Raw genomic sequence first — 23,647 nt, forward strand, 5'->3', positions numbered from 1 at the left:
AGTATTTGCTGCAGGCATGTTTTCAGTTGCACTGTAATGAATTTATGTGATGTTCAACAGATGCCTTTTTGAACTTCTGTATTTAATAAAATGTTTAAAAAGACATTGGCCTTTCAGAATTTTAAGGTTATTAAAATAATCATCTTTGGATGACTGAATAAAAAGGTATTGCTTTTGTGTAATTGGTTGAGAGAATCAAGAATGTTTCTAACAGTACTAAGACAGTCATGTCTTCAGTTCTTTATTCAGATTCCAAGACAGCATTGCCTTCATTAATAGCAATGACATATTTCAGGCAGCAGCCACTCACACGTCTTCCCAAACAGGATTTGAGTACAGAAGAAAATCAGAAGAGTAAACGTAATGCAAACCTTGGAGATGTGTCACTTAAACCTTTGGGACACTGGTATAGTCAGTGTGCCATTTTTGAACAAGTCATTCATTGCAGCTATGACATTCATATATATGTATATATATATGTATATATATATATATATATAAGTGGTTAGATATACTATATATCAGTTTGTTTTAAAACTCACTAATCCTTTAAGTTCAAGATCAAGGACATTTACAGGTTTGATAAAAAAAAATTATTTTGTCTAATAAAGAAACTTCAAAACACACATTAACACAGTGTTTTGTATTCACTTTTTTTTTTCCTCATAACCATAACTGCAGCACATTACCAAAGTTACCAGTTAGTTACCAAGTTACCAAGAGTTTAGTGCAGTAAATATTACTCTGTTAATACACAAAAAACATTAAAAAAATGCAGCTATCAGAAAACTTTATTGAGTATATTTTAAAACAACACTGAAAATTAACATTCATGGTCAAAAAAGAAAAAGGAAATAGAAAAAAGAAACAAAAAGGCATACCCATGTATGATAAGCGTCAATTTTAAAAACATCTGCACAAATTAAAACTCAACAGTAGAAACATGATGGCACCATTTTTGTTCTCCTGTGGGCCCTGGAATCCTTGTCTTTTGGCCTTTAAGAATCTCCTATGCTATAAAGTAAAATACTGGTCACCAGGCACTTTTGGGATTTGCTTTATAGAGACCATAGTCTTCTTTCCTGAAGAAGGCCACTTCTGTTTCACTGGCTGAAACAACAAACAAAAGTGTTAGTTACCACTGTGCTGAAACTGTACTTCCAGCAGAGGTTCATCAGTATCAATTATCTAATATAAGTCTATTGGACTAATATTGATGGCCTCAGTATATCATTACAAGTAATTCTGATCTTAAATTTAGCTAAGATTTCCATTTGATGACATGGTGAATTAATCTGTCTAAGGTTTTGATATACTCTGAACATATACTAAGCACTGGTAATCTGATAGTGACCAACAGCAGTAAAATAAAGACAACTGTTTTTACAATATGCAGAGACCTTTTCCAAATTTTAGTTTATGATGAAAAATATTACAAAAGGTTAAACTATTTTTTTCAACATAATTCCAAACACTCACACTATGGGTTGAAAAGCTGTACACAGTGATAATGTAAAAAATATATATAAACAGTGCATTCAGAAAGTATTCAGACCCCTTCAGTTTGCTCACATTTTCTTATGTTGCAGTTCTGTGCTAAAATAAAAAACAAAAAGCATTTTTTCCCTCATCAGTCTACTCTCAGTTCTACTTCATAACGACAAAGTGAAAACAGAATTTTAGAAATCTTTGCAAATGTCTTAAAAGGAAAAACTGAAATATCACACTCAAGCAGCTTTATAAGTGATCACAGCCTCCAGTCTTCTTGATCTGACATCTCAACCTTTACACATCTGGATTTGAGGATTTTTTCTTGTTCTTCTCTGCAGGTCTTCTCAGGCTCTGTCAGGTTGAATGTGGACTATCAGTGGACAGACATGTTCAGGTCAGGAGATTGTCTTGGCTGTGTAAACCTTCAGCCCAGTCTGAGGTCCTGAGCTCTGGACCAGGTCTTCATTAAGGATCTCTGTTAGGATCTCTCAGTCACCCTGTCCCCCCACAGCCTGATGCTGCCTCCACAATGCTTTACTGTTGGGTGGTGTTGTTCAGGTGATGAGTAGTGCCTGGTTTTCTCCAGACATGAAGCTTAGAACTGAGGTCAAACAGTTCAGTCATGGTTTCCTCCAGATCGGACTCTGAGAACTGAGCCACCATCAGGTTCTTGTTTTCCTCTCTTCTCCCAGATGTCTCAATTAGTCCCGATCCAGCACTAGAAGAGTCCTGGTTGTTCATACTTTTTCATGTAAGAATGATAGAGACCACTGTTCTTTGAACCTTCAATGAATCATAACAAAAATGTGAAAAGAGTGAAGGGGTCTGAATACTTTCTGGTTGCACTGCAAACATATGGATGAATAGAGGGGACAGTCAGTGCTCCAGGAACAAAATAATTCTGAGGCACAATAATATCAAAATGTATTGATAGTACAACCTTTGAGAAAACTTTATGGAATTTAATGTAAACAGGAAGTACAGTATGATGTTGCCATGGAGTAAGTTAGCTGCAGGCTAGGCTACAGCTAGTCTACAGCTTGAGACCTGTATATATTTGGTAGTTCTTTACACCTTGGAAATCTGGCACCGTCAAAAGTATGTCAAATTAGTTATTAACGATTCCTGTTTACAACATTTCCATGGATGTTCAGACAACTATCAGTGGATTACTGTGATACTGAACTAAATATAAAGGCATCATGTTTCACAGGGAACAAAATTTCTTCACAATGGACATGAGTGAGAATGATATCCTATACCTAAATTACCTCCATGGACTGTGTCAGAGCTTCTGCTAATCCTTCTGCTTTTGTACTGATTAGCAGCTCAAATCAGTGGGATCAACTACAATAACTTATTTCCCCTTGTAATCATGTTGTCTCATGTTGTTACGCTCCAGTCTTTGTCTCATGTTGTTACGCTCCAGTCTAGCGGAATGGGAGCACAACATAAGAATAAGGAGGTGTTTGTGCCCCTATCCCCAAAACCAAAGTCACATTTTGCAAAGTTCAAAGTAAGTGAAGCTTTCTTTAATCTTTTGAAAATGATGCTCAGGGTTTTCATGTGGTCAGCCCAAGTGTTTGAGTGAGCCACAATGTCATCAAGATAAACTTTTTAAACGTTTTAGAGAGGTGCTGATTCAACTTCATGCTCATGAAATCTATAGTCTGTGGTGCTGTTGACCTATACTGTGGTATCTTGAGAGGTCTCTCTAATATTTGTCCATCCCATTTATATAAATGAGAGCTAACAAATATAAAAAAGGCCAGGTCAAACCCCAGTATCTGTCTGGACCATGTGTGGTGCATGTGTGAAATTGAGGAAGTATTTCACAACCACGACGTCGTCTGACAAAATCACCAAACACATCAGTTAAAGACAAAGACTGAGCTGTGATTTCAGCTGGATTTACTATAACATGATCACTCACGGAGAAAGTTAGAAGAGACAATATCTTTCTTATTCTGTCTTCACAATTTTGTGAAGACAGAGCACAACCTTCGTCTGGGTAATAAACTGCTGCTCCACCTCTCTGACACTCACTGAACAGAATAGACAAAGAGAGATGCTCCGATTGGTCGTCGCTGATCATGATTGGCCGATTTTCATTAAAAATACCTGATGGGTAGATGGGAATTAATGCTTCTAGTCACCTATCACTTTAAAACGGATGTCTGTGGCTGATAGAAGCACTTTGTGCTGTGCAGTGTAGTCCCGCCTCCTACCCTGTTCATTGCACAAGCACATGAAAGGCCACCAATATATATGTATATACATATATATAGATATATACACACACACACATACATACATACATATATATATATATATATATACATACACACACACAAACACACACATATATATATACACATGATATATATACACATATACTGTATATGTTAAGTTTGCTTTTTTATCCTTTTCTTTATTTCATCAATTTAATTCAATTAACAATTACAATGTATTTTATATATAAATTTAATAAGTCATCGACATTTTTATTTCTCTGATCATTGAATTCCATTGAATGATATGTATTGTGCTTTGGCAATTGAAAATGTCATGCCAATAAAGCCTGTTGAATTGAATTGAATTGAAATTGAGAGAGAGACAGAGAGAGGCAGAGAGAAAGAGAGAGAGAAAGAGAGGGAAAGAAGACTCTTCTATGGAAAGTAGCTCAGGCTTGTTCAACATATTTCATTTTCAGACACTAAAGGCATCTGAAAAGTGCCAAATCACTGTTTTCAGTGAGTGTTTAATGGGCAGCAATGACAAACTCTTACCAACACCTGCAGTCCTGAGGGTTTGGCCGTCTTGCAGAATGAGCTTTTCATCATCATCTAAACTCATCACCAGCTCATTAGTCTGCAGAGAGACAAAAAAAACAACAAAAATCAACCAATATGCATTTATGAAACATACAGCCTAAACACACTAACACAAATCTCCTGGTTTCTGAGATTGAAACACCAACTGGTTCACTTGTTACAACCCTCCAAATGTCAAGGGATAAGGGAAGCAACACATGCTGATGTGGTCTGGCAAGCAAAGCCAGGACAAGCGACAAGAATTGCCTCCTTCTGAACACCAAGACCAAAGTCATTGACTTTCGAAGGTCTCGGCCAACCCTTCAGGACAATTGTGGAGAGATGCATGCAATGTATGATGGAGGCCATCTTGGACAATACCAACAATCCTCTTCAAAATATTCTGGCAGGACAGAGAAGCAGCTACAGCTGCACAAATGTCTCATCTTACTGCGCTGCAGAACAGAGAGGTTCAGGAGATCCTTTGTCCCCACTGCCATTAGGGTGTAGAACAACTCAGTCAAAGGAAGTGGACTAATTTAATTATTATTGTTTACTTATTATTAACTGTTATCATTATGAACAATGAGCTAATATACACATAAATTTCCCCAAGGGGATAAATAAAGTATCTATCTATCTACATAAATTAGGGCTATTACAAACCCTTTACCCTTCTGATTGTATCGATGGTGAGCACTCAAAGTATTGGTGTTATATTACAAAAATAAACTAGCCAGTCTAAAAATATACATTATACATTTTATTCCTCACAGTCTGGCATCTGTAAGATTGATCAGCCCTGAAATTCCATATCTATGCATGTCTAGTTTAAACTATTTCACATTTATCCTCATATGGGTTCATGTGAGTTTTGAAGCGGGTGGTTCACTAATTTGTGTTTTTTAGTTAGAACACCGTTATTAGTGTGTGTTTAGGTAATGTTGGTGTTAGGTGTCATACACGGTTTGATGTCAGAGTCGCTCTGTTTTAGAGGCACCTGCTGTTCCACTGACAGCTGCCACTGCTCACCTGCAGACAGTTATTTGATGACCTGCTGGCCAGGTGACACTGGGCGGTCAATTTGTCAGCTGTAGCACAGCTGAAGAGATGACTGGTCCTTTTTTCAAAGTAAAGTTAAGGTTCAAGTTTTCATTGGACAGTAAACAGCACTGCAACTGTGGACTGTGGGGTCATACAGTATGTACATATTTTTTTTCAAATGATGCACTGGCAACAAGTGGCAGCAAGTCCGCATAGCTTGTAGCTTTTTGCAATATATTTGTATATATTAGTATATTTTTTGTCGATTGATGTTTTTTATTCTATGTTGGCGTTTCGTCTGAAGAAAACATCATGCCTGGAGATAGACAAGGTCAATCTTGGAAACAAGGAACTTCCTCAGGACCAGCATTGACAGTCATATCTGTGAACATCGAAGGGTTCTCCTCTGCAAAACGAACCGTCTTAGCCGATCTATGCAGCAAGCAACACTGTGACGTGCTCTGCTTGCAAGAGACGCACAGACGGAGTGAAAACAATCGCCCCACCATACCAGGAATGGTCCTGGCCATTGAGCGACCTCACAGGCAATATGGCAGTGCCATACTTCGAACATCGAAGTCCTATCTGTTGAGCTAAGCAGTGCTGTAGTAACATCTGTCTATAAACCACAACCTGTAGACTTTATATTTCCCCAGCCAATCCCCAAAGTACACAGCAAACCACAGATCATTATTGGTGACTTCAACAGCCACAGTACCCAGTGGGGCTAGCCTGAAACAAACAAGGATGGAGAAGCAGTAGAGGAATGGATAGATACCAACCAACTAAGTCTTATCCATGACCCCAAGCTACCACACTTGTTCTTCAGTGCTCGCTGGAAACGGGGCTATAATCCAGATCTCACCATGGTCACAAATAACATTGCTGGACTGTGTAAAAAGACTGTGCTGGACCCTATTCCATCAAGCCAACACCGTCCCATTGGGATCCTAATCAATGCAGCTGTAGTCCCAACCATCGTGCCCTTTAAAAGGCGTTTCAACTACAAGAAAGCAGACTGGGAAGGTTTCACCAACGAGCTGGAAGAGAAGACCAAAAATATAATACCAGTTAGCACAAACTATGACCAATTTGCTAACCTGGTGCTGAAAACTGCTCGGAAACATATCCCACGTGGCTGTAGAGTTGAATATATACCTGGTCTTTCAAATGACTGTGCAGGACTCTATGACAATTATGTCAGCATGTTTGAATCAAACCCTTCTCAGAGGAAACAACCGCCCAGGGCGAGAAGGTGATGAAAAGTATTGCCCAAGAGCGAAGCAAGACCTGGAACACTCTTATTGAGTCCACAGACATGTCAAAAAACAGCAAGAAAGCATGGACACTTATTCACAAGCTACGGGGTGACCCTAAAGCAGCTCCTCAGCACCCAAAAGTCACTGCCAACCAAGTTGCCAACCAATTGCTTGAAAATGGAAAGAGTGGAAAGAGCGTGAAAAAGATCAAGCTGAACCGCGAGAAAAACATCGAGGACCCTGCTTTTACAAGACAGCTCACCATGGAAGAGCTGGAAGGGGGAATCGCTACCCTCAAACCAGGAAAAGCAATTGGACTGGATAACATCGCAACCGAACAGATCAAGCACTTCGGTTACAAGGCCAAGACATGGCTCCTACAGCTCTACAATGAGTGCCTAACAACACACAAGCTCCCGAACATCTGGAAAAAGCCCACATTATAGCACTGCTGAAACCTGGGAAAGATCCATCCACTCCCAAGAACTTCAGACCAATCTCACTTTTGAGTCACACCTAAAAGCTCTTCGAACGTCTAATCCTCAACAGAATTGGCACCTTGGTTGATGAACACCTCATCCCTGAACAAGCAGGTTTCCGCCCAGGCAAGTCGACAACTAGCCAAGTACTCAACCTCACCCAATACATCGAAGATGGTTATGAGGAAGGGATGGTAACTGGTGTGGTGTTTGTCGACCTCTCAGCTGCTTATGACACAGTCAACCACAGATGTCTCCTCAGCAAGATCCTGGAGACCACAAGAGACATCCGTCTGACAGAGCTGATTGAAAGCATGCTTGAAAACAGGCACTTCTTTGTTGAACTTGGAGGAAAGAAAAGCAGGTGGCAAAGACTCAAGAATGGTCTCTCACAGGGAAGTGTGCTTGCACCACTTCTCTTCAACATCTACACCAAGGACCAACCAAAAAGTGCAGACACCCGTCGCTTCATCTATGCAGACGACCTTGGCATAGGTGCACAAGCCACTGACTTCAAAATCATGGAAGACAGACTCTCCAACGCTCTGACAGAGCTAACACCTTATTATGAAGAGAACCACCTACGTGCAAACCCATCTAAGACACAGGTGTGTGCCTTCCACCTGCGAAATCGTGAAGCTAAGCGCCAACTGAAGGCCAGCTGGTCAGGAACCTCCCTTGAACACTGCGAGCACCCAGTCTACCTAGGGGTAACCCTGTATAGATGCCTCTCTTTAAAGACCCACATTGAGAAGACTAAGAGTAAAATGAGTGCGAGGAACAACTTCATCCGCATGCTCACTGGCACAACATGGGGTGCTAATCCACAGACTCTTAAGACAACCGCACTTGCTCTCTGCTACTCAGTTGCAGAGTATGCTTGCCCAGTATGGGAGCGAGCTGCCCATGCTAAGAAGTTGGACCCCGCCCTAAATGCTAGCTGCCGTCTTATCACTGGCTGCCTAAAACCAACACCTACAGAGCGCCTGTACATCCTGGCAGGAATAGCCCCACCAGAGATACGACGACAAGCAGCAAGCAAGAAAGAGCGGCAACAACAGTCCACTGACCAAAGACATCCTCTCTTCGGCCATGTACCAGCCAAAAGCCGCCTCAAGTCCAGAAAAAGCTTCCTGAAAAGTGTCCCACCCCTCGGAACACCGAGTACAAGCAGTGAAAGAGTCACTCGGTGGGAAGAAAGACTTGACAACTTTCCACCAGAAACAACAATGGAGCTAAAGGCGAGCGAGGCACTGCCCCCCGGAGCGGATACCAACTACGCAATGTGGAAATGCTTAAACAGACTAAGATCTGGTGTCGGATGTGCAAAAGCCACTCTCGCCAAATGGGGACATCTGAATAATGGGGACGCCGTGTGTGACTGTGGCACTGAACCACAGACCATGCAACACTTCCTGATATGCCCCCTGCTGGAACAGCCCTGCACAGCATCGGACTTAGCAGAGTTTAATGAGAAGGGACAGAAATGTGTTCAGCTGTGGCTGAACCACATCTAGCCAAGCCTTGTAACTGACTGTCTTGTGGACACGATAAGAAGAAGTCTGAAGATGGAGAAATTAATGTACACAAAGGAAGATGTCAACTCGCTGGCTAACAAGTGTGATGAACTGGAGGAACTTGTGAAGAACCAGAGAGCATATTGTTAGTGTAGTCTCATGAGTTTTAGGAGACCTGTTTAAATGACAACACTCCCTACCGTTGTGTGCATTTATCCGGCTGCAGTAAGAGCGGACAGAGATGCTATAGCAAGTGGAGAGAATAAAGGTGGAGGACTGGTTCTGCTTGTGAACAATAGATGGTGCAACCCCGGTCACATAGTGACACAGTGAAGGAGAAGATCTGCTGTCGGGATATTGAACTGTTGGTAGTTGGTCTTAGTCCAGAGTTCTCACATATCGTTGCCATTGTTGTTTACATTCAACCATGAGAGGAGCCTGCAGTCGCATGTGACGTCATTCACAAGACTGTTGCGAGAGTACAAACCAGGCACCCTCATGCATTCATTGCAATATCAGGGGATTTTAACCATGTCACACTCACCTCTCAAGTGACTGGCTTCACTCAGTATGTTGACTGTCCCACAAGGGAAAATAAGACACTGGATCTGTTGTATGCAAATGTCATGGAGGCCTACACTGCTTCAGCTCTACCACCACTTGGCATATCAGATCATAATCTGGTTTTTCTTCAGCCTTCTTACAAAACCTTGTGTACTGAGGCAGACTGCAACCACCAGCTCATTCAGGAACTGGACCCCGGAGGCCAGTGAGTCTCTACAAGACTGTTTTGAGTGCACAGATTGGAATGTCCTGTTGGAGTCACAGGAAAATGATAAAAGCAAGGACCCTGATCTTGATAGAATGGTTGAATGTACCAGGGACTACATTAACTTCTGTATGGACACTGTAATACCAGCAAGAACTGTACACTGCTTTCCAAACAATAAACCCAGGATCACCAGTGACATCAAGACCCTCCTCGACCAGAAAAACGAGGCCTTCAGGGAAGGAGACAGGGAGAAGCTCAGGTGTGTGCAACATGAGCTGAAGAGGAGATTAAAGCAAGCGAAGGATGACTACAAAAAGAAAGTAGAGAAGAAGCTGCAGCACAACAACACCAGAGAGGTGTGGAAGGGGATGAGGACCATCACTAGTTATAAGGACAAGAACAGCCAGTCAACATCAGGTGATGTGGACAAGGCCAATGAGTTCAACCTGTTCTACAACAGGTGTGACACAGCCTCACCTGTTCTCTCTCCCACTGCTTCAGCTGCAGCTTTTCCTACGCCATCTCCTCCACAACCTGACACCGCAGCTACAACTCCCTCCACACTGGGGTCAAGTCTCCTGTCCTTTACAGCAGAGGAGGTGAGGGCGGAGCTCAAGAGGCTACATCCTGGAAAGGCAACAGGCCCGGAAGGTGTGTGTCCGAGGCTGTTAAAGGACTGTACAGCCCAGCTCGCTGAGCCTCTCCAGAGGATCTTTATCTTAAGCCTACAAACAGGGAGGGTCCCAATCCTGTGGAAAACATCATGTCTTGTTTCGGTACCTAAAGTAGGACCAACGGATGAGATAAATGACTACAGACCGGTGGCTCTCACATCACACATCATGAAGACCCTGGAGCAGCTGCTTCTCCACCTTCTGAGGCCACAGGTTGAACATGCATTAGACCCCCTACAGTTCACCTACACTCAAAACAATGAATTTGGTGGGTTGTGCACTTTATATTATTATTTAATGTTCAGTTTACTTAAAATACATGTCTTTGTTAAGTTTAAATATTTTTTTCTAATGAAGTCCATGTAATTTTGTCTCTTGTTATCTTTACAAAATATTAATGTGCTGTTTCATTACAAAACATTTAAGTTAAGTGAATTAGGATTGCGATACTTCTTACATCCAGAAGGTGGCAGTAATAAAACGCCAGCTGCCATAAAACCCCAAAGAAGAAAAAACTTAAGGTGAGTCAGACTGCACATGCGTGAGGCCACTTGAACTCCAGATCTTTTTTTCCAGTTAATTTTGGCGGAAAAGTTGCTGTTGGTTTTCGTTTCGTGAGTTGGAAAAGGTAGGAGGATATTTCTTTTCACCCATACATATTTTTTGTATTATTTTCATGTTGAGCATAATTGTATTTTTGGTTTGTGATACAAGACGTGTTCTATATTTAGGCGTGCTTGTGTAATTTTACAGAGCAGGTCGGTCTCGGACATGTTAGCTAGCTGCATGACCCAGGTCGGTCTACTTTTATCCCGCCGAGCCCCGCCAATCCCTGAGCATATGTTACAACCGTGAACCCATACCATAGTCGGTCTGTAAATGTCATTATATAACTGTATGTCTATGAACGTTACTCATTGCAGGCGATACCAACCTTGTTTACAGGCCATTAAAAAACTGAGTTTATGCTTGTGACCACAGAGAAAGCTGTGTTGCATATGCACGTGTTTAGCTCTTAATAGGATGCTTTTGTACCCGAGTATCTGCGTTTTAATTTGTTTTACTCCCGTGTTCCTGTCTGTACCTTCAGATATTACTCTTATTTTACCGATGACTGATTCCTGTCAGCCGTTTCAAAGCTGGTGAAGTTACTGCTGACACAAACCATTTTCCTGCTGCTGCTTCATATTAAAAGCTTTACGTCGACGAACTTGCCTGAGGATTTTATTGTGAGGCATTTACAGGAAATGCTATGTATTAGCATGCGAGTAAAAATAGACTTAGAGTAACGTTATAGAATTGAAATAAAGCACCGACAAGTGGCTGTAGGCTTGAGGTAACGTTACCAGCTCACATTTCGCTCACATCTGGTTATAAGAGTTGTCTTCTATTCGGCCGATACGTTACGTTTTTAGTGTTAATGAACTTGAATGAACCGTTCTGTAAGCTATATGCTAACATAAACGAAAAAAGGAGTGCCGTGCCACAGAGCAGACATATGCGTTTGAGGTGAATTTAAGGCTGCAATTTTTCGAAAATCTAAGCCTGTCTGTTTTTCCCTCCGAAAGATAATCGCACCCTCAAGCAGACAAATGCGTTTGAGGTGAATTTAAGGCTGAAATTTTTCGAAAATCTAAGCCTGTCTGTTTTTCCCTCCGAAAGATAATCGCACCCTCCCATCTTTTGCAGGTAAAGGAGAGAACTGGAGAGAAGGCTGTTGTTCAACCTATTTATATTGAAAAATATATTTATATTGCAAGTGTGTTAACTGCAAACTAACCGTTTTGTTTTTGTATTATATTTTCTTGAATGTGCAGCACAGTTTTTTTTTTTTTTTACAACTCTTAGCTAAAGGGGCTTTAGGCTTATTTTTCAAGTGTGACACAGATAGTTAATGCCATAGACCTAATGAAAAGATATGTATTGTGGTCCTGCAATGTTGTGCTGTCAGTGAAGATTATGAAGGCAATGCTACAGTTCACCATTGGTGTGAATTTTGATTTGAGTTATAGCTAAATCAAGTGCGTAAATAAATGTTGGACAATTGAAGTCACCACAACCAAAAAAATCTACAGTACATTTAACCTGTTTCTCACATCCTTGTGTGGCATTTGTAGTGGATTTATGATTTGCAGGAAAGGTTTACTAGGAAAGGTACACATTTTTGGACCTGAAGCATGGTTAGCTGCAACACTACATGTATTTGTTTAGACTATGAAATATATATATATATATATATATGTATATATGTTCTTTTTTCTTATGGGGTTGTGTGTGAAAGTCATGGCAGGCTTAAAGGAAATGTATCATTGTAGCCCTAAAGGATCCTGCACCAATAATTGATCTCTCAACATCTCAACATCAGATTTATTTTAGTTTACTTTTTATCTCTTTTTGTAATCATCATGTTGTTATTTCAGGCCCTGAATGATTGTTCATTGATGATTCGTGCTCCCTCCTTTCTGGCCAAGGCACTGTACTCATAACAGGTATGATCACAACTAACTACTTAATTACTGCAAATCGGGTTGTCAGCATTTTTATTTTTAGAAACATTTATTAGATTAGACAGCTTCATTCTTTTGCTCTCATTCTGAATAGCTTATTTATTTTTAGGTCTATAGTTCTCTGAAGAACAAGTCATAAATTTTATTAGTTAATTTCATTTTCTAATTTCATTAGTTTTTAACATGTTGAATTTCAGATCCTGGCTGTAATAGCCTTTATCTTCTCCCTCCTTCATTGATGTGGTGTAGGTGGCACTGCTGAGTTTGCGTGTGGTATGTTAACAGTTAGATCTTACTGAAGAAAACTGTTTGACCAGTTAAGTTTCCTTTACTGATATAATTGTTGCTCTTTTTTTCAGATTTGAATGTGGTAGTGTCATTTGATTCATATATTTGATACAATGTATCAAATGACAATGTGAAAGAGTTGTAATGGCTTGCAGAATTTCAGAAGCATATGGGAATGTTTATCATTTTGTGTAAAATGTAACTAAAGCACAGAGCATCTCTGTTCAAGTCTCTTAGTACTTAGGACAGTTACAGGGTTGTACTGAATTAAGAAATATGGCAGAACATGAAAAAAAACCTTTATGAGGTCATACTATAAGATTGAATGTTTTAGTAGGTACCAATAATATGTTGTGTTTGTGGACATTATGTTTTCAGGTGGAGGCAGAATTTGTGAGGATCACTACTGTTCCCCTTGTCTCAAAGTTCCTTGCACAACTTGACCAACACACTGCCCAGCTCATCAAAGTCTTCAAGAAGAAAGGAGGCTCAGCAGGGAGGAAAATTAGCATAATTTTGGCCCCAGTCACACAGGTACGTTTTGCTGTTCATAGAATTTTCTTCTCATCATACAGCATGACGACAATTCCCTGATTCACACTAAAAATCAAGGCCTCTATTTTCAGGTTTATCATTTAGTGAGTGTTGTGAAAAGTTTGGGGTGAAAAGTTCAGTTTTTGGACCTGAAAGATTTTAAAACAAAGAAGGAAGATGCTGTTTTTTCCTTCTCTTCCCTGCTTAATGTGGACATCTATAAAGTGGTGGTAGCTTTTAATGTCCATGTGCTGATTAATTGTTTATTGTGTACCCCTCTGTCTCTACAGTTGAGATGTCATACATTTCACTTGCTTATGAAATGTGAGGTGTAGTATGTGTACATCTACAGACCTAAGTATGTCTGTATTTTCTTTTCTTCAGAATGAAACTGTTGAAATGAGGAGGGAGTGCATCCTCAGGGCACTTTGCGTCTACCTGAATGAAGACCCAAACAACCACTTCAAGGAATACCTGGTTGGTAATTTTAGTTTCTGCCTGTATTGAATCAAATCTCAAATAATTAATCTTGTTACTTTGTTATTATTTGCATGGAATCAGTTTGTTTTACTCCTCCTTGAACCGTCACCCTACCGTGGTGGAGGAGTTTGAGAGCCCTAATGACCCTAGGAGCTATGTTGTCAGGGGCATTTTGCCCCTGGTAGGGTCTCCCAAGGCAGATTGGTCCCAGGTGAAGGGCCAGACGAAGAACGGTTCAGAAGATCCCAATGAAAAGAAATAACAAGAACCCAAGCACCCGGCCCGGAGGGACACCGGGGCCCCGCCCTAGAGCCAGGCCTGGGGTTGGGGCCCGTGGGTGAGCGCCTGGTGGTCTGGCCTTGGCCCATGGGGCCCGGCCGGGCCCAGCCCGAACCAGCTACATGGGTTCGTCTCCCAGTGGGCTCACCACCTGCAGGAAGAGTCAGCGGGATCCGGTGCAGTGTGGATTGGGCAGCAGACCAAGGCGGGGGCCTTGGCGGTCCGATCCTCGGTTACGAAAACTGGTTTTTGGAACATGGAACGTCACCTCTTCTGGCGGGGAAGGAGCGGAGCTTGTGGAAGAGGTTGAGCGATACCGGCTAGATATAGTCGGCCTCACCTCGACACATAGCGTCGGCTCCGGAACCAAGTCCTTGAGAGGGGCTGGGCTCTCCTCTTTGCTGGAGTTGCTCCGGATGAGAGGCGGAGGGCCGGGGTGGGCTTTTTTGGTGTCCCCCAGGCTCTCTGCCTGTATGTTGGAGTTTACCCCAGTGGACGAAAGGGTTGCGTCCTGCGCCTTCGGGTCGGGATCAGGTTCTGACTGTTGTCGGTGCCTATGCACCGAACAGCAGTTCAGACTACCCGCCCTTTTTGGAGTCCTTGGGACGGGTGTTGGAAAGTGCCCCGAAGGGGACTCCATTGTCCTATTGGAGACTTCAACGCTCACGTGGGCAATGACAGCGTGACCTGGAAGGGTGTGGTGGGGAGGAACGGCCTGCCCGATCTGAACCCGAGTGGCGTTCAGTTACTGGACTTCTGTGCTAGTTACAGCTTGGCCATAACTAACACCATGTTCAAGCATAAGGACGTCCATAGGTGCACATGGCACCAGGACACCGTAGGTCGGCGGTCTATGATCGACTTTGTAGTCATATCATCAGATCTGCGGCCGCATGTTTTGGACACTCAGGTAAAGAGAGGAGCAGAGTTGTCAACCGACCACCACCAGGTGACGAGTTGGATCAGATGGCAGGGGAAGACGCCGCGCAGACCTGGCAGGCCCAAACGGGTTGTGAGGGTCTGCTGGGAAAGCCTGGCGGAAGAACCGTCAAGATGATTTTCAACGCACACCTCGGCAGAGTTTCGATCGCGTCCCGAGGGCAGTAGGGGACATTGAGTCCGAATGGGCCTTGTTCCGCTCTGCTGTTGTTGAGGCGGCTGTTGCGAGCTGCGGCCACAAGGTAGCTGGGGCCAGTCATGGCGGTAACCCCCGTACCCGCTGGTGGACACCAGGGGTAGGGGAAGCCGTCAGGCTGAAGAAGGAGGCCTTCAGGCCGTGGTTGGCCTGTGGGTCTCCGGAATCAGCTGACTGGTATCGGCGGGCCAAGCGGAGTGCAGCCACAGCAGTTGCTGAGGCAAAAACTCGGTCGTGGGAGGAGTTCGGTGAGACAATGGAGGAAGACTATCGATCGGCTCCAAAAAGGTTCTGCCAAAACGTCCGGCGCCTCAGGGGGGGAAGGCGGCAACTCGCTCACACTGTTTACAGTGGGGGCGGGGAGCTGCTGACGTCAACTGAGGATATAGTCGGACGGTAGAAGGAATACTTTGAGGAGCTCCTCAATCCCACCAACACGTATTCCGTGGAGGAAACAGAGCCAAGAGGCCTGGGGATGGATGGTCTAATCTCCGGGGCATAAGTCGCCGAGGTAGTGAAACAACTGCGCAGTGGCGGAGCCCCGGGGGTTGATGAGATCCGCCCTGGGTGTCTCAAGGCTCTGGATGTTGTAGGGCTGCCTTGGTTGACACGCCTCTGCAACATTGCGTGGACATCGGGGGCAGTGCCTTTGGAGTGGCAAACCGGGGTGGTGGTCCCCATCTTTAAGAAGGGTGACCAGAGGGTGTGTTCCAACTACCGGGGAATTACACTCCTCAGCCTCCCTGGTAAGGTCTATGCCAGGATACTGGAAAAAAGGGTCCGGTCGATAGTTGAACCTCAGATCGAGGAGGAGCAATGTGGTTTTCGTCCTGGGCGTGGAACTGTGGACCAGCTCTTTACCCTCGCTGGGGTGCTGGAGGGAGCATGGGAGTTTGCCAATCCAGTCCACATGTGTTTTGTGGATTTAGAGAAAGTTTACGACCCTGTTCCCAGAGGCTCCCTATGGGGGGCGCTCCGGGAGTATGGGGTGGATGGCCCCTTGTTAGTGGCCATTAAGTCCCTGTACCAAAGGAGTGTGAGTCTGGTTCGCGTAGCCGGCAGTAAGTCGGACCTGTTCCCGGTGGGAGTTGGACTCCGCCAGGGCTGCCCTTTGTCACCGGTTCTGTTCATAACTTTTATAGACAGAATTTCTAGGCACAGCCGGGTGGTGGAGGGGTTTGGGTTCGGTGGCGAGAGGATCTCGTCTCTGCTTTTTGCGGATGATGTGGTCCTCTTAGCGTCATCGGACACCGACCTTCAGCTCTCGCTTGGGCGGTTCGCGGCCAAGTGTGAAGCGGCTGGGATGAAGATCAGCACCTCCAAGTCTGAGGCCATGGTTCTCAGCCAGAAATGGATGGATTGCCCACTCCGGGTCGGGGGGGAGGCTCTGCCTCGGGTGGAGGAGTTTAAGTATCTCGGGATCTTGTTCACGAGTGAGGGTAGGATGGAGCGGGAGATCGACAGGCGGATTGGGGCGGCGTCAGCAGTGATGCGGGCGCTGAACCGGTCCGTTGTGGGGAAGAGAGAGCTAAGCCAGAAGGCAAAGCTCTCGATTTACCGGTCGAGCTACATTCCAATCCTCACCTATGGTCATGAGCTTTGGGTAATGACCGAAAGAACGAGATCGGGAATACAAGCGGCCGAAATGAGTTTCCTCCGTAGGGTGGCCGGGCTCAGCCTTAGAGATAGGGTGAGGAGCTCGGTCATCCGGGAGGGACTCGGAGTAGAGCCGCTGCTCCTCCATGTCGAGAAGAGCCAGTTGAGGTGGTTCGGGCATCTGGTGAGGATGCCTCCTGGACGCCTCCCCAGGGAGGTGTTTCGGGCATGTCCAACCGGGAGGAGGCCTCAGGGCCGACCAAGGACACGCTGGAGGGATTATATCTCTCGGCTGGCCTTGGAACGCTTCGGGATTCTCCCTGAGGAGCTGGTAGAAGTGGCTGGGGAGAGGGCCGTCTGGACCTCTTTGCTGAGGCTGCTGCCCCCGCGACCCGGATCCGGATAAGCGGGAGATGACGAAGATGAAGACGAAGACAGTTTGTTTTTTTCGGGAAATCTAATATATTCACTTACCATGTATTTTATTAGGAACACCTGTGCAATTTGTTGCAATCCAATACTACAACTCTGCCATACATTCTACCTTAATCACACATAAACATTTTTAGTTTTGCCGACATTATCAGAAAGGTGATAACTTCACTTTATGTTGATTATGTTGATAACGTAGTGGGTGGTGGTGGTGTACTGGAGTGCATTATATTGAGTTATTAATATTGTGTGTACCTCATTTACATGCATGAGAGGGGCAAAATGTACAATGTAATCAAAAAATAAAAATAAAAAGATTAGAATAAAATAAATTCAATGGCAGAGCTGTTCCATTAGATGCCGTTAGATTGCATGTGTTCCTAATGTTTCTAAGTGTGAGAGAATCATCCAGCACTACTTCATCTTATTTTATACACATAGCACTGTTTTGTAGTATTGAGCTATTTTGATTAAATTGTTATTCAAAGGAAATTTGAAATGCAAAGTTTACTGTTTCTCATTTCATGGTTTGGTTTCTGTCTCTTCTACATTAAGGATTCCGATGCTAGAGCTGTTCAGAGGGAGCTGGATAAACTTATCTTCGGTATCTACAGCATCAATGTTGAGGGAGGTGATGCCACCACTCCTCTAGCCGATTTTGGAATAGTGACTGAGGGTGTTGAAGTTCTGCATGACATGGGAGACATTGCCTCTGCATGTGCACTCTTAATGGGTGTGATATATGCACTGAACCTCAGTTATCCTCAGGAACTGAAAGCCTTCTTTGAGGTGCTTCAGAAGCTCTTCCTCCAACTGGATGCTTGCAGACTCTCAACCAAAGTGCAGATGCTCAAGAACAACATGAGCTAACCATTGAATGTTCCATGGAATAGGAAAAATGATATTTTTCAATGTTTAAATAAAAGTTGAGCAACAAGTTTGTTGTTAAATGGTTAGACCATAGTTCTGTTACAAAAAAATTGAAATTTTATCGACAATTATGCTCCAACTGTTAGTATTGGACCATGCTGTACCAATGATGCCACCTGGACGTATGTTTTATTATATGTAGGGCTGCAACTTACAATTGTTTTCATTATTGATTAATCTGAGAATTTATTTTTTCTATTAATTGATTAGTTGAATTGATTGACATTTTTGACCATTTTCTGATGTTTTCTGCAACATCAAGTGTCCTATTTTGTTGTTATGTTTGTTGGATCAACAGTCCACAATCCAAACATAGAGGTCTAACGAAAAAAATATTCACATTTAAGAATTTTAGCATTTTCTTTCTTCAAAATAGTTGGTGATTAATTTTCTGTCAATTGAATAATCAATTAATCATCTGATAGTTGCAGCTCTAATTATGTGTTACACTTTCAGTGCCAAAAATGTTACTGTATTGTTTTTTTTGGACCAAGTACACCAAAATGTAAACTGAATCAGTGTGCTGTGTTGGTAAATAAAGGAAATAAGAAAAATGTGTTGGGTGTACCAAATTCATTTGTGTGGAACCAGTTGACAAATTAGAAGTATGTCAAACTAATTAGTAAAACATGAATTAGATGAAAACATAATATTTTAATTAATTGAACTTAAATGTGTTATTTTATTGCTACAAATAAGACTGATGTTGAAACAACAAATATAAAATATGTAGCCTGTACATATATTCTTTATGTCCATATAACTTAATTGACTTTGGGTCAACTTAAATATTTCTTGTTGATCAGAAATAATTTTTTTTTATTGGCTCAATTCACAATCATTGTGTTACCGTAATAAACGTTAATTAGACAAATTAATTAAGTTAGATTAACTTTATAATTTTGCTTTTAACTAACCTAATAAAATTTCGTGGAACCTGTTGACAAAATAAATTTAATTAAAGTCAACGTTTCACTTTTTTGAGTGTACAAAGAACATGTTGGAGTGGATGATGCCGTACTTTACATGCTCCACCGGGCCAATTCTTACTTGGATGCGCCAGGTGGTTACATGAGGATTATGTTCTTTGATTTTTCAAGGGCATTTAACACCATCCAACCCCCCCATCCTTAAAGACAAGCTGGAAGGAATGGGGGTGGATCCCTGCTTCACGTCCTGGATTGTGGATTACCTGACAAGACGGCTACAGTATGTCAGGCTGGGTGACTGTGTCTCAGGGACAGTGATGAGCAACACTGGGGCTCCACAGGGGACTGTTCTGGCTCCGTTCCTGTTCACCCTGTATACGGCGAACTTTAAATACAACTCTGAGTCATGCCACATCCAGAAATACTTGGATGACACAGCTATTGTGGCATGTATCAGGAACGGGCAGGAAGAGGAGTACAGAGATCTGACGATGGCCTTCAGTGAATGGAGCGACAAGAACTGGCTCCTTCTGAACACCTCCAAGTCCAAGGAGATGGTCATGGACTTTCGGAGGTCTAGGCCCACCCTTAAGCCAGTCAACATTCGAGGGAAGGACATTGAGGTGGTGCACACTTATAAATACCTAGGTGTGCACCTAGACAGTAAACTGGACTGGTCCCTGAACATGGATGCCATCTACCGGAAGGGGCAGAGCCAGCTCTTTTTCCTCAGGAGGCTCAGGTCCTTTGATGTCTGCAGTGAAATGCTGCACATGTTTTATCAGTCAGTGGTGGCCAGTTTACTCTTTTATGCTGCAGTCTGCTGGGGTAGCAGCATGTCCAACATGAACACAAGGAGACTGGACAAGCTGGTAAAAAAGGCTGGGCCTGTGCTTGGCAAGAGTCTAGACTCACTCTGGACTGTTGTGGAGAGATGCATGCAATGTAATTTCTCCATGCACTCTGAAAACAAGGTACTAGGGCTGGGACGACGCGTCGTTGTCATCGATTACGTTGACGCGAAAAATACGTTGACGCAAAAACTGTGCGTCGATGTGTCGTTTGAAAACAAACAATAGCGGCAGCAAGTAGCGGCAGTATCGATACCAGCGAGTCAGTTGACTCTGATCAATGTAGAATAGTGATGGGTCGGTCTCGAACGAGAGCCGGATTAGAGCCGGCTCTTTGAAGTGAACGACGGGAGCCGGCTCCCGATCTAGAGCGATTTTTTTTTTTTTTTTAAATTGTCTTTTAAAGCCGCATTGGTTAACATGTGTGGCTGTGGCAGCGTCTGTGTGACTACACTGAGCAGGAGGGGGGAGGGGAGGGGTTACAGACACTCGCATTTCATCGAAAAAATGAATCGTTAGATTAATCGATGCATCGAAAAAATAATCGCTAGATTAATCGATTACAAAAATAATCGTTTGCCCCAGCCCTACAAGGTACATCTATTGTGTGTTAGCAAGCTACATAAAATTACTGTGAGAAATGTATTTTAAACAGTGCAGGCTGACATTAGCTGCTAGCCTGCTCGCTAGCGAGTGAAAAACATATTGTTTATGGTTAACCAACAGCTACAAGGTTAAGTTGATTGCAATAGGCATGTAGGGCTGGGTATTAACACCAACTTCCCGAATCAATTCAGTTTTGATTCACAATTCAATGCAATTTCACATTTTAATCGATTCGATTCAACATTGATTCAGTTATAGATATTTCAGTTACCAAAATTCTCAGACGTAATGCTGCAAATTGTTTCTCGAACCTGATGCATTATTAAATATATCACTGTTTGCATTTAGAAGCAAACCAAAGCACTTACATTAATGCACTTTCTATTTAACACGACCAAAAGTTTAGACACATATCTTGAGAAATAATAATGTTATATATAATGATAATAATAATTCAAAAAGCCCTTATGAGTGGGATATTTGGATACTTGTTGAGGGAATAGGATGCCTTTGTACATTTGATGAGAGCTATACACAGCAGAATAAGCACATAAGCAAGTTACTATGGTTATTATTCATATTCATGACATACAATTGGATGCTGCTTATTGAATATTGCAATTACAATATGGTGATATATAGAAAGGTGCTAATTCTTAATCAGTCCTTCAATTGACAGTTGAACCATTGTAGTTGAATCACAGTGTAGAGTTCAGCAGATCAGTGCTGAATAAAATACATCTCTATCCATAAGAAAGACATGACAGTAATGTTATGTGACTTGCTAACACACAATAGATGCACCTTATTACAGCAACAAACACTAATAAAAATCCAGACAAATCCAACATTTTTTTTTAATCTTGCAAAGCTATTGAGACTGCTCATTATAGCAGCTTGAGAAGTGGTATCAGTCAGATGACCAGGAACAGACCACTTAGCGTCATATGCTGCTAAAACACAAGTTGCATACCAGACAATTTTTGTGAATTGTTGAGGACACTTGGTCTTCCAACGCACATTTCATTTCTGGCCCAGCAGTGTGTGTGTGTGTGTGTGTGTGTGTTAGGTAGATACCTTAGCTCCATGTGCTTGGTGGATAATTTTCATTGTGTCTGGAAATGAAAGAAAAGAGAACCAGATGAAGAGCAGGGACTTTGCCAGGTGCTGTAGAGGGAAAACATGAAATGACAACCTCCTCAGATCTGGTGCATTAATCATCATTACCTCTGACCCACTACATGTCCTGTTATTTAGCTGCCTCTCATCATGACCTGATTATTTTCCGGAAAATATTTACAATCACCATTTGAGGTGATAGTGAGAAGCTTTGTTTGCAGCCTGGACATAGGATCTAAATCTCTGACAGTCCTTTGCAGCGGCCCTCTGATTTCTGCTTCACCTGAGCTGAATATGGTGCTTCAGAAATGTGAATCATGTCAGACATACCATAAGCATATTTCCTGAAGGGAGGGGGGAGCCCTGGTCTCGTTGTAATATCTGAAAGAAGATATAGTTTGTATCAACCTCAACCTCTGTTAATAACATGACACGTTATATGAGTCAGGCCTGCTGTATTCACTCACCGTCTCTGACGAATTGGATGAAGTCCTGCACCGTCTGGTCTAGACTGATTCCGTGAAACACCACCGGTTTGAAGTTTCTGTGCTCGAATGACCTGACAAGACGAACAGTGACCACAGCTTCTCCCGCCATGTCCTGATGCTGGACACCGACCACCGACCACCGACCACCGCTCCGACCGTTAGCGCTGATGAAACAGTGATTCTTCAGTTAACGTCCGGAAGCTGCGGGGTCAAACTGCTCGGTTGTATGATGAATGTATTCAGCATTCGTTTAGAACGGTTTAGATGCAGCCTGTCGCATATCTGCTGAGGCCAGATCAGTCGAGATTATTCAACAGTTCAGACTCGATGAGTCGATAACAGAGCGCTCTGTCTCACCATCCACCGGAAAGGAAAATGGCGCCACCTACTGTATTGGAACATGAAGAACATAGGGAGAAATTTACCCAATAATTAATGTGTTTTATGATCCTCAAATAAAGACAAAGTTACATGTATGTTAATCAGGCTTGATGATGTGTAAGTGTTCACAGATATAGCCTACTGGCCACAAACTCAGACCTACCATCTGAACAGATGCAGTAAAATAAATGAATAGATAGATAGATATAGAAATACAAGTAAAATAAAATGTCTGTATTCTACTAACAACTTCAATTTCAACAATCAAATAACATCATCAAACCTGATTAACATACATGTAACTGTGTCTTTATTTGAGGATCATAAAACTTGTTTTACAAGTTGAAGGGTGGCCATTTGCTGCAGGGGTGTCATATGTGGAATATATATGGAAGTAGCCATGACTGATGAGGTGGAATCTCACGTGATTTTCTGCTGTGTTGACAGAAAACATAGAGAAATACAGAAACGCAACCAAATACAGCACAGACCGGAAGTGAGTTAAGAAACGAAATAAGTCTGTGAGTATTTGGACTATTACACATTTCTTGATCATCTGACTCTGAGTTTCAGCACAATCAATTTGACTTCATGTAGCCTATCTGTTCAAACAAAAATGTGTAACTGTCCAATTACAATTCATTCAGAAAGTCTTCAAACCCCTTCACTTTTCTCACGTTGTTATGTTGCAGCCTGATGACAACATAAAAAAAAATGTTTTTCCCCTCATCAGTCTACACTCAGTTCTCCATAATGACAAAGTGAAAACACAATTTTAGAATTTCTTACACATTTATTAAAAAGAAAAACTGAAATCTCACATTGACATAAGTATTCAGACACTTTACTAGTTTAGCTCAGCTTCCTCCATTTCTCTGGATCATCTCTGAGATGTTTCTACACCTTGACTGGAGTCCACCTGTGGTTAACTCAGCTGATTGGACATGATGTGGAGAGACTCACACCTGTCTATATAAAGTAAGTGTTTCCTTTCTTTCTTTGTGTGAAATCAGAGCTGAAATGAAAAGATGGTTAATATATTA

At 42.6% G+C, this 23,647-nt stretch overlaps 1 protein-coding gene across 2 annotated transcripts; it reads right to left on the reverse strand.

The window, feature by feature from the left end:
• Positions 1-487: 487 nt before the first annotated feature.
• Positions 488-22,563, reverse strand: cunh2orf76 (chromosome unknown C2orf76 homolog). Of its 2 annotated transcripts, XM_022753931.1 has the most exons (5): positions 22,203-22,556; positions 22,066-22,116; positions 21,694-21,731; positions 4,281-4,362; positions 489-1,110 (listed from the first exon to the last, which is right to left on the reverse strand). In XM_022753931.1, the coding sequence occupies exons 1-5, from the start codon at positions 22,330-22,332 to the stop codon at positions 1,034-1,036; spliced, it is 378 nt and encodes a 125-aa protein (XP_022609652.1). In that variant the 5' UTR covers positions 22,333-22,556; the 3' UTR covers positions 489-1,033. The 2 variants fall into 2 exon arrangements, with proteins under 2 accessions (XP_022609653.1, XP_022609652.1); XM_022753932.1 differs by lacking the exon at positions 22,066-22,116 and having other exon boundaries at positions 488-1,110; positions 22,203-22,563.
• Positions 22,564-23,647: the final 1,084 nt, after the last annotated feature.

The sequence above is a fragment of the Seriola dumerili genome, unplaced genomic scaffold (assembly GCF_002260705.1).
Source record: "Seriola dumerili isolate Sdu_G_001 unplaced genomic scaffold, Sdu_1.0 BDQW01000200.1, whole genome shotgun sequence".
Classification (NCBI taxonomy): Eukaryota; Metazoa; Chordata; class Actinopteri; order Carangiformes; family Carangidae; genus Seriola; species Seriola dumerili.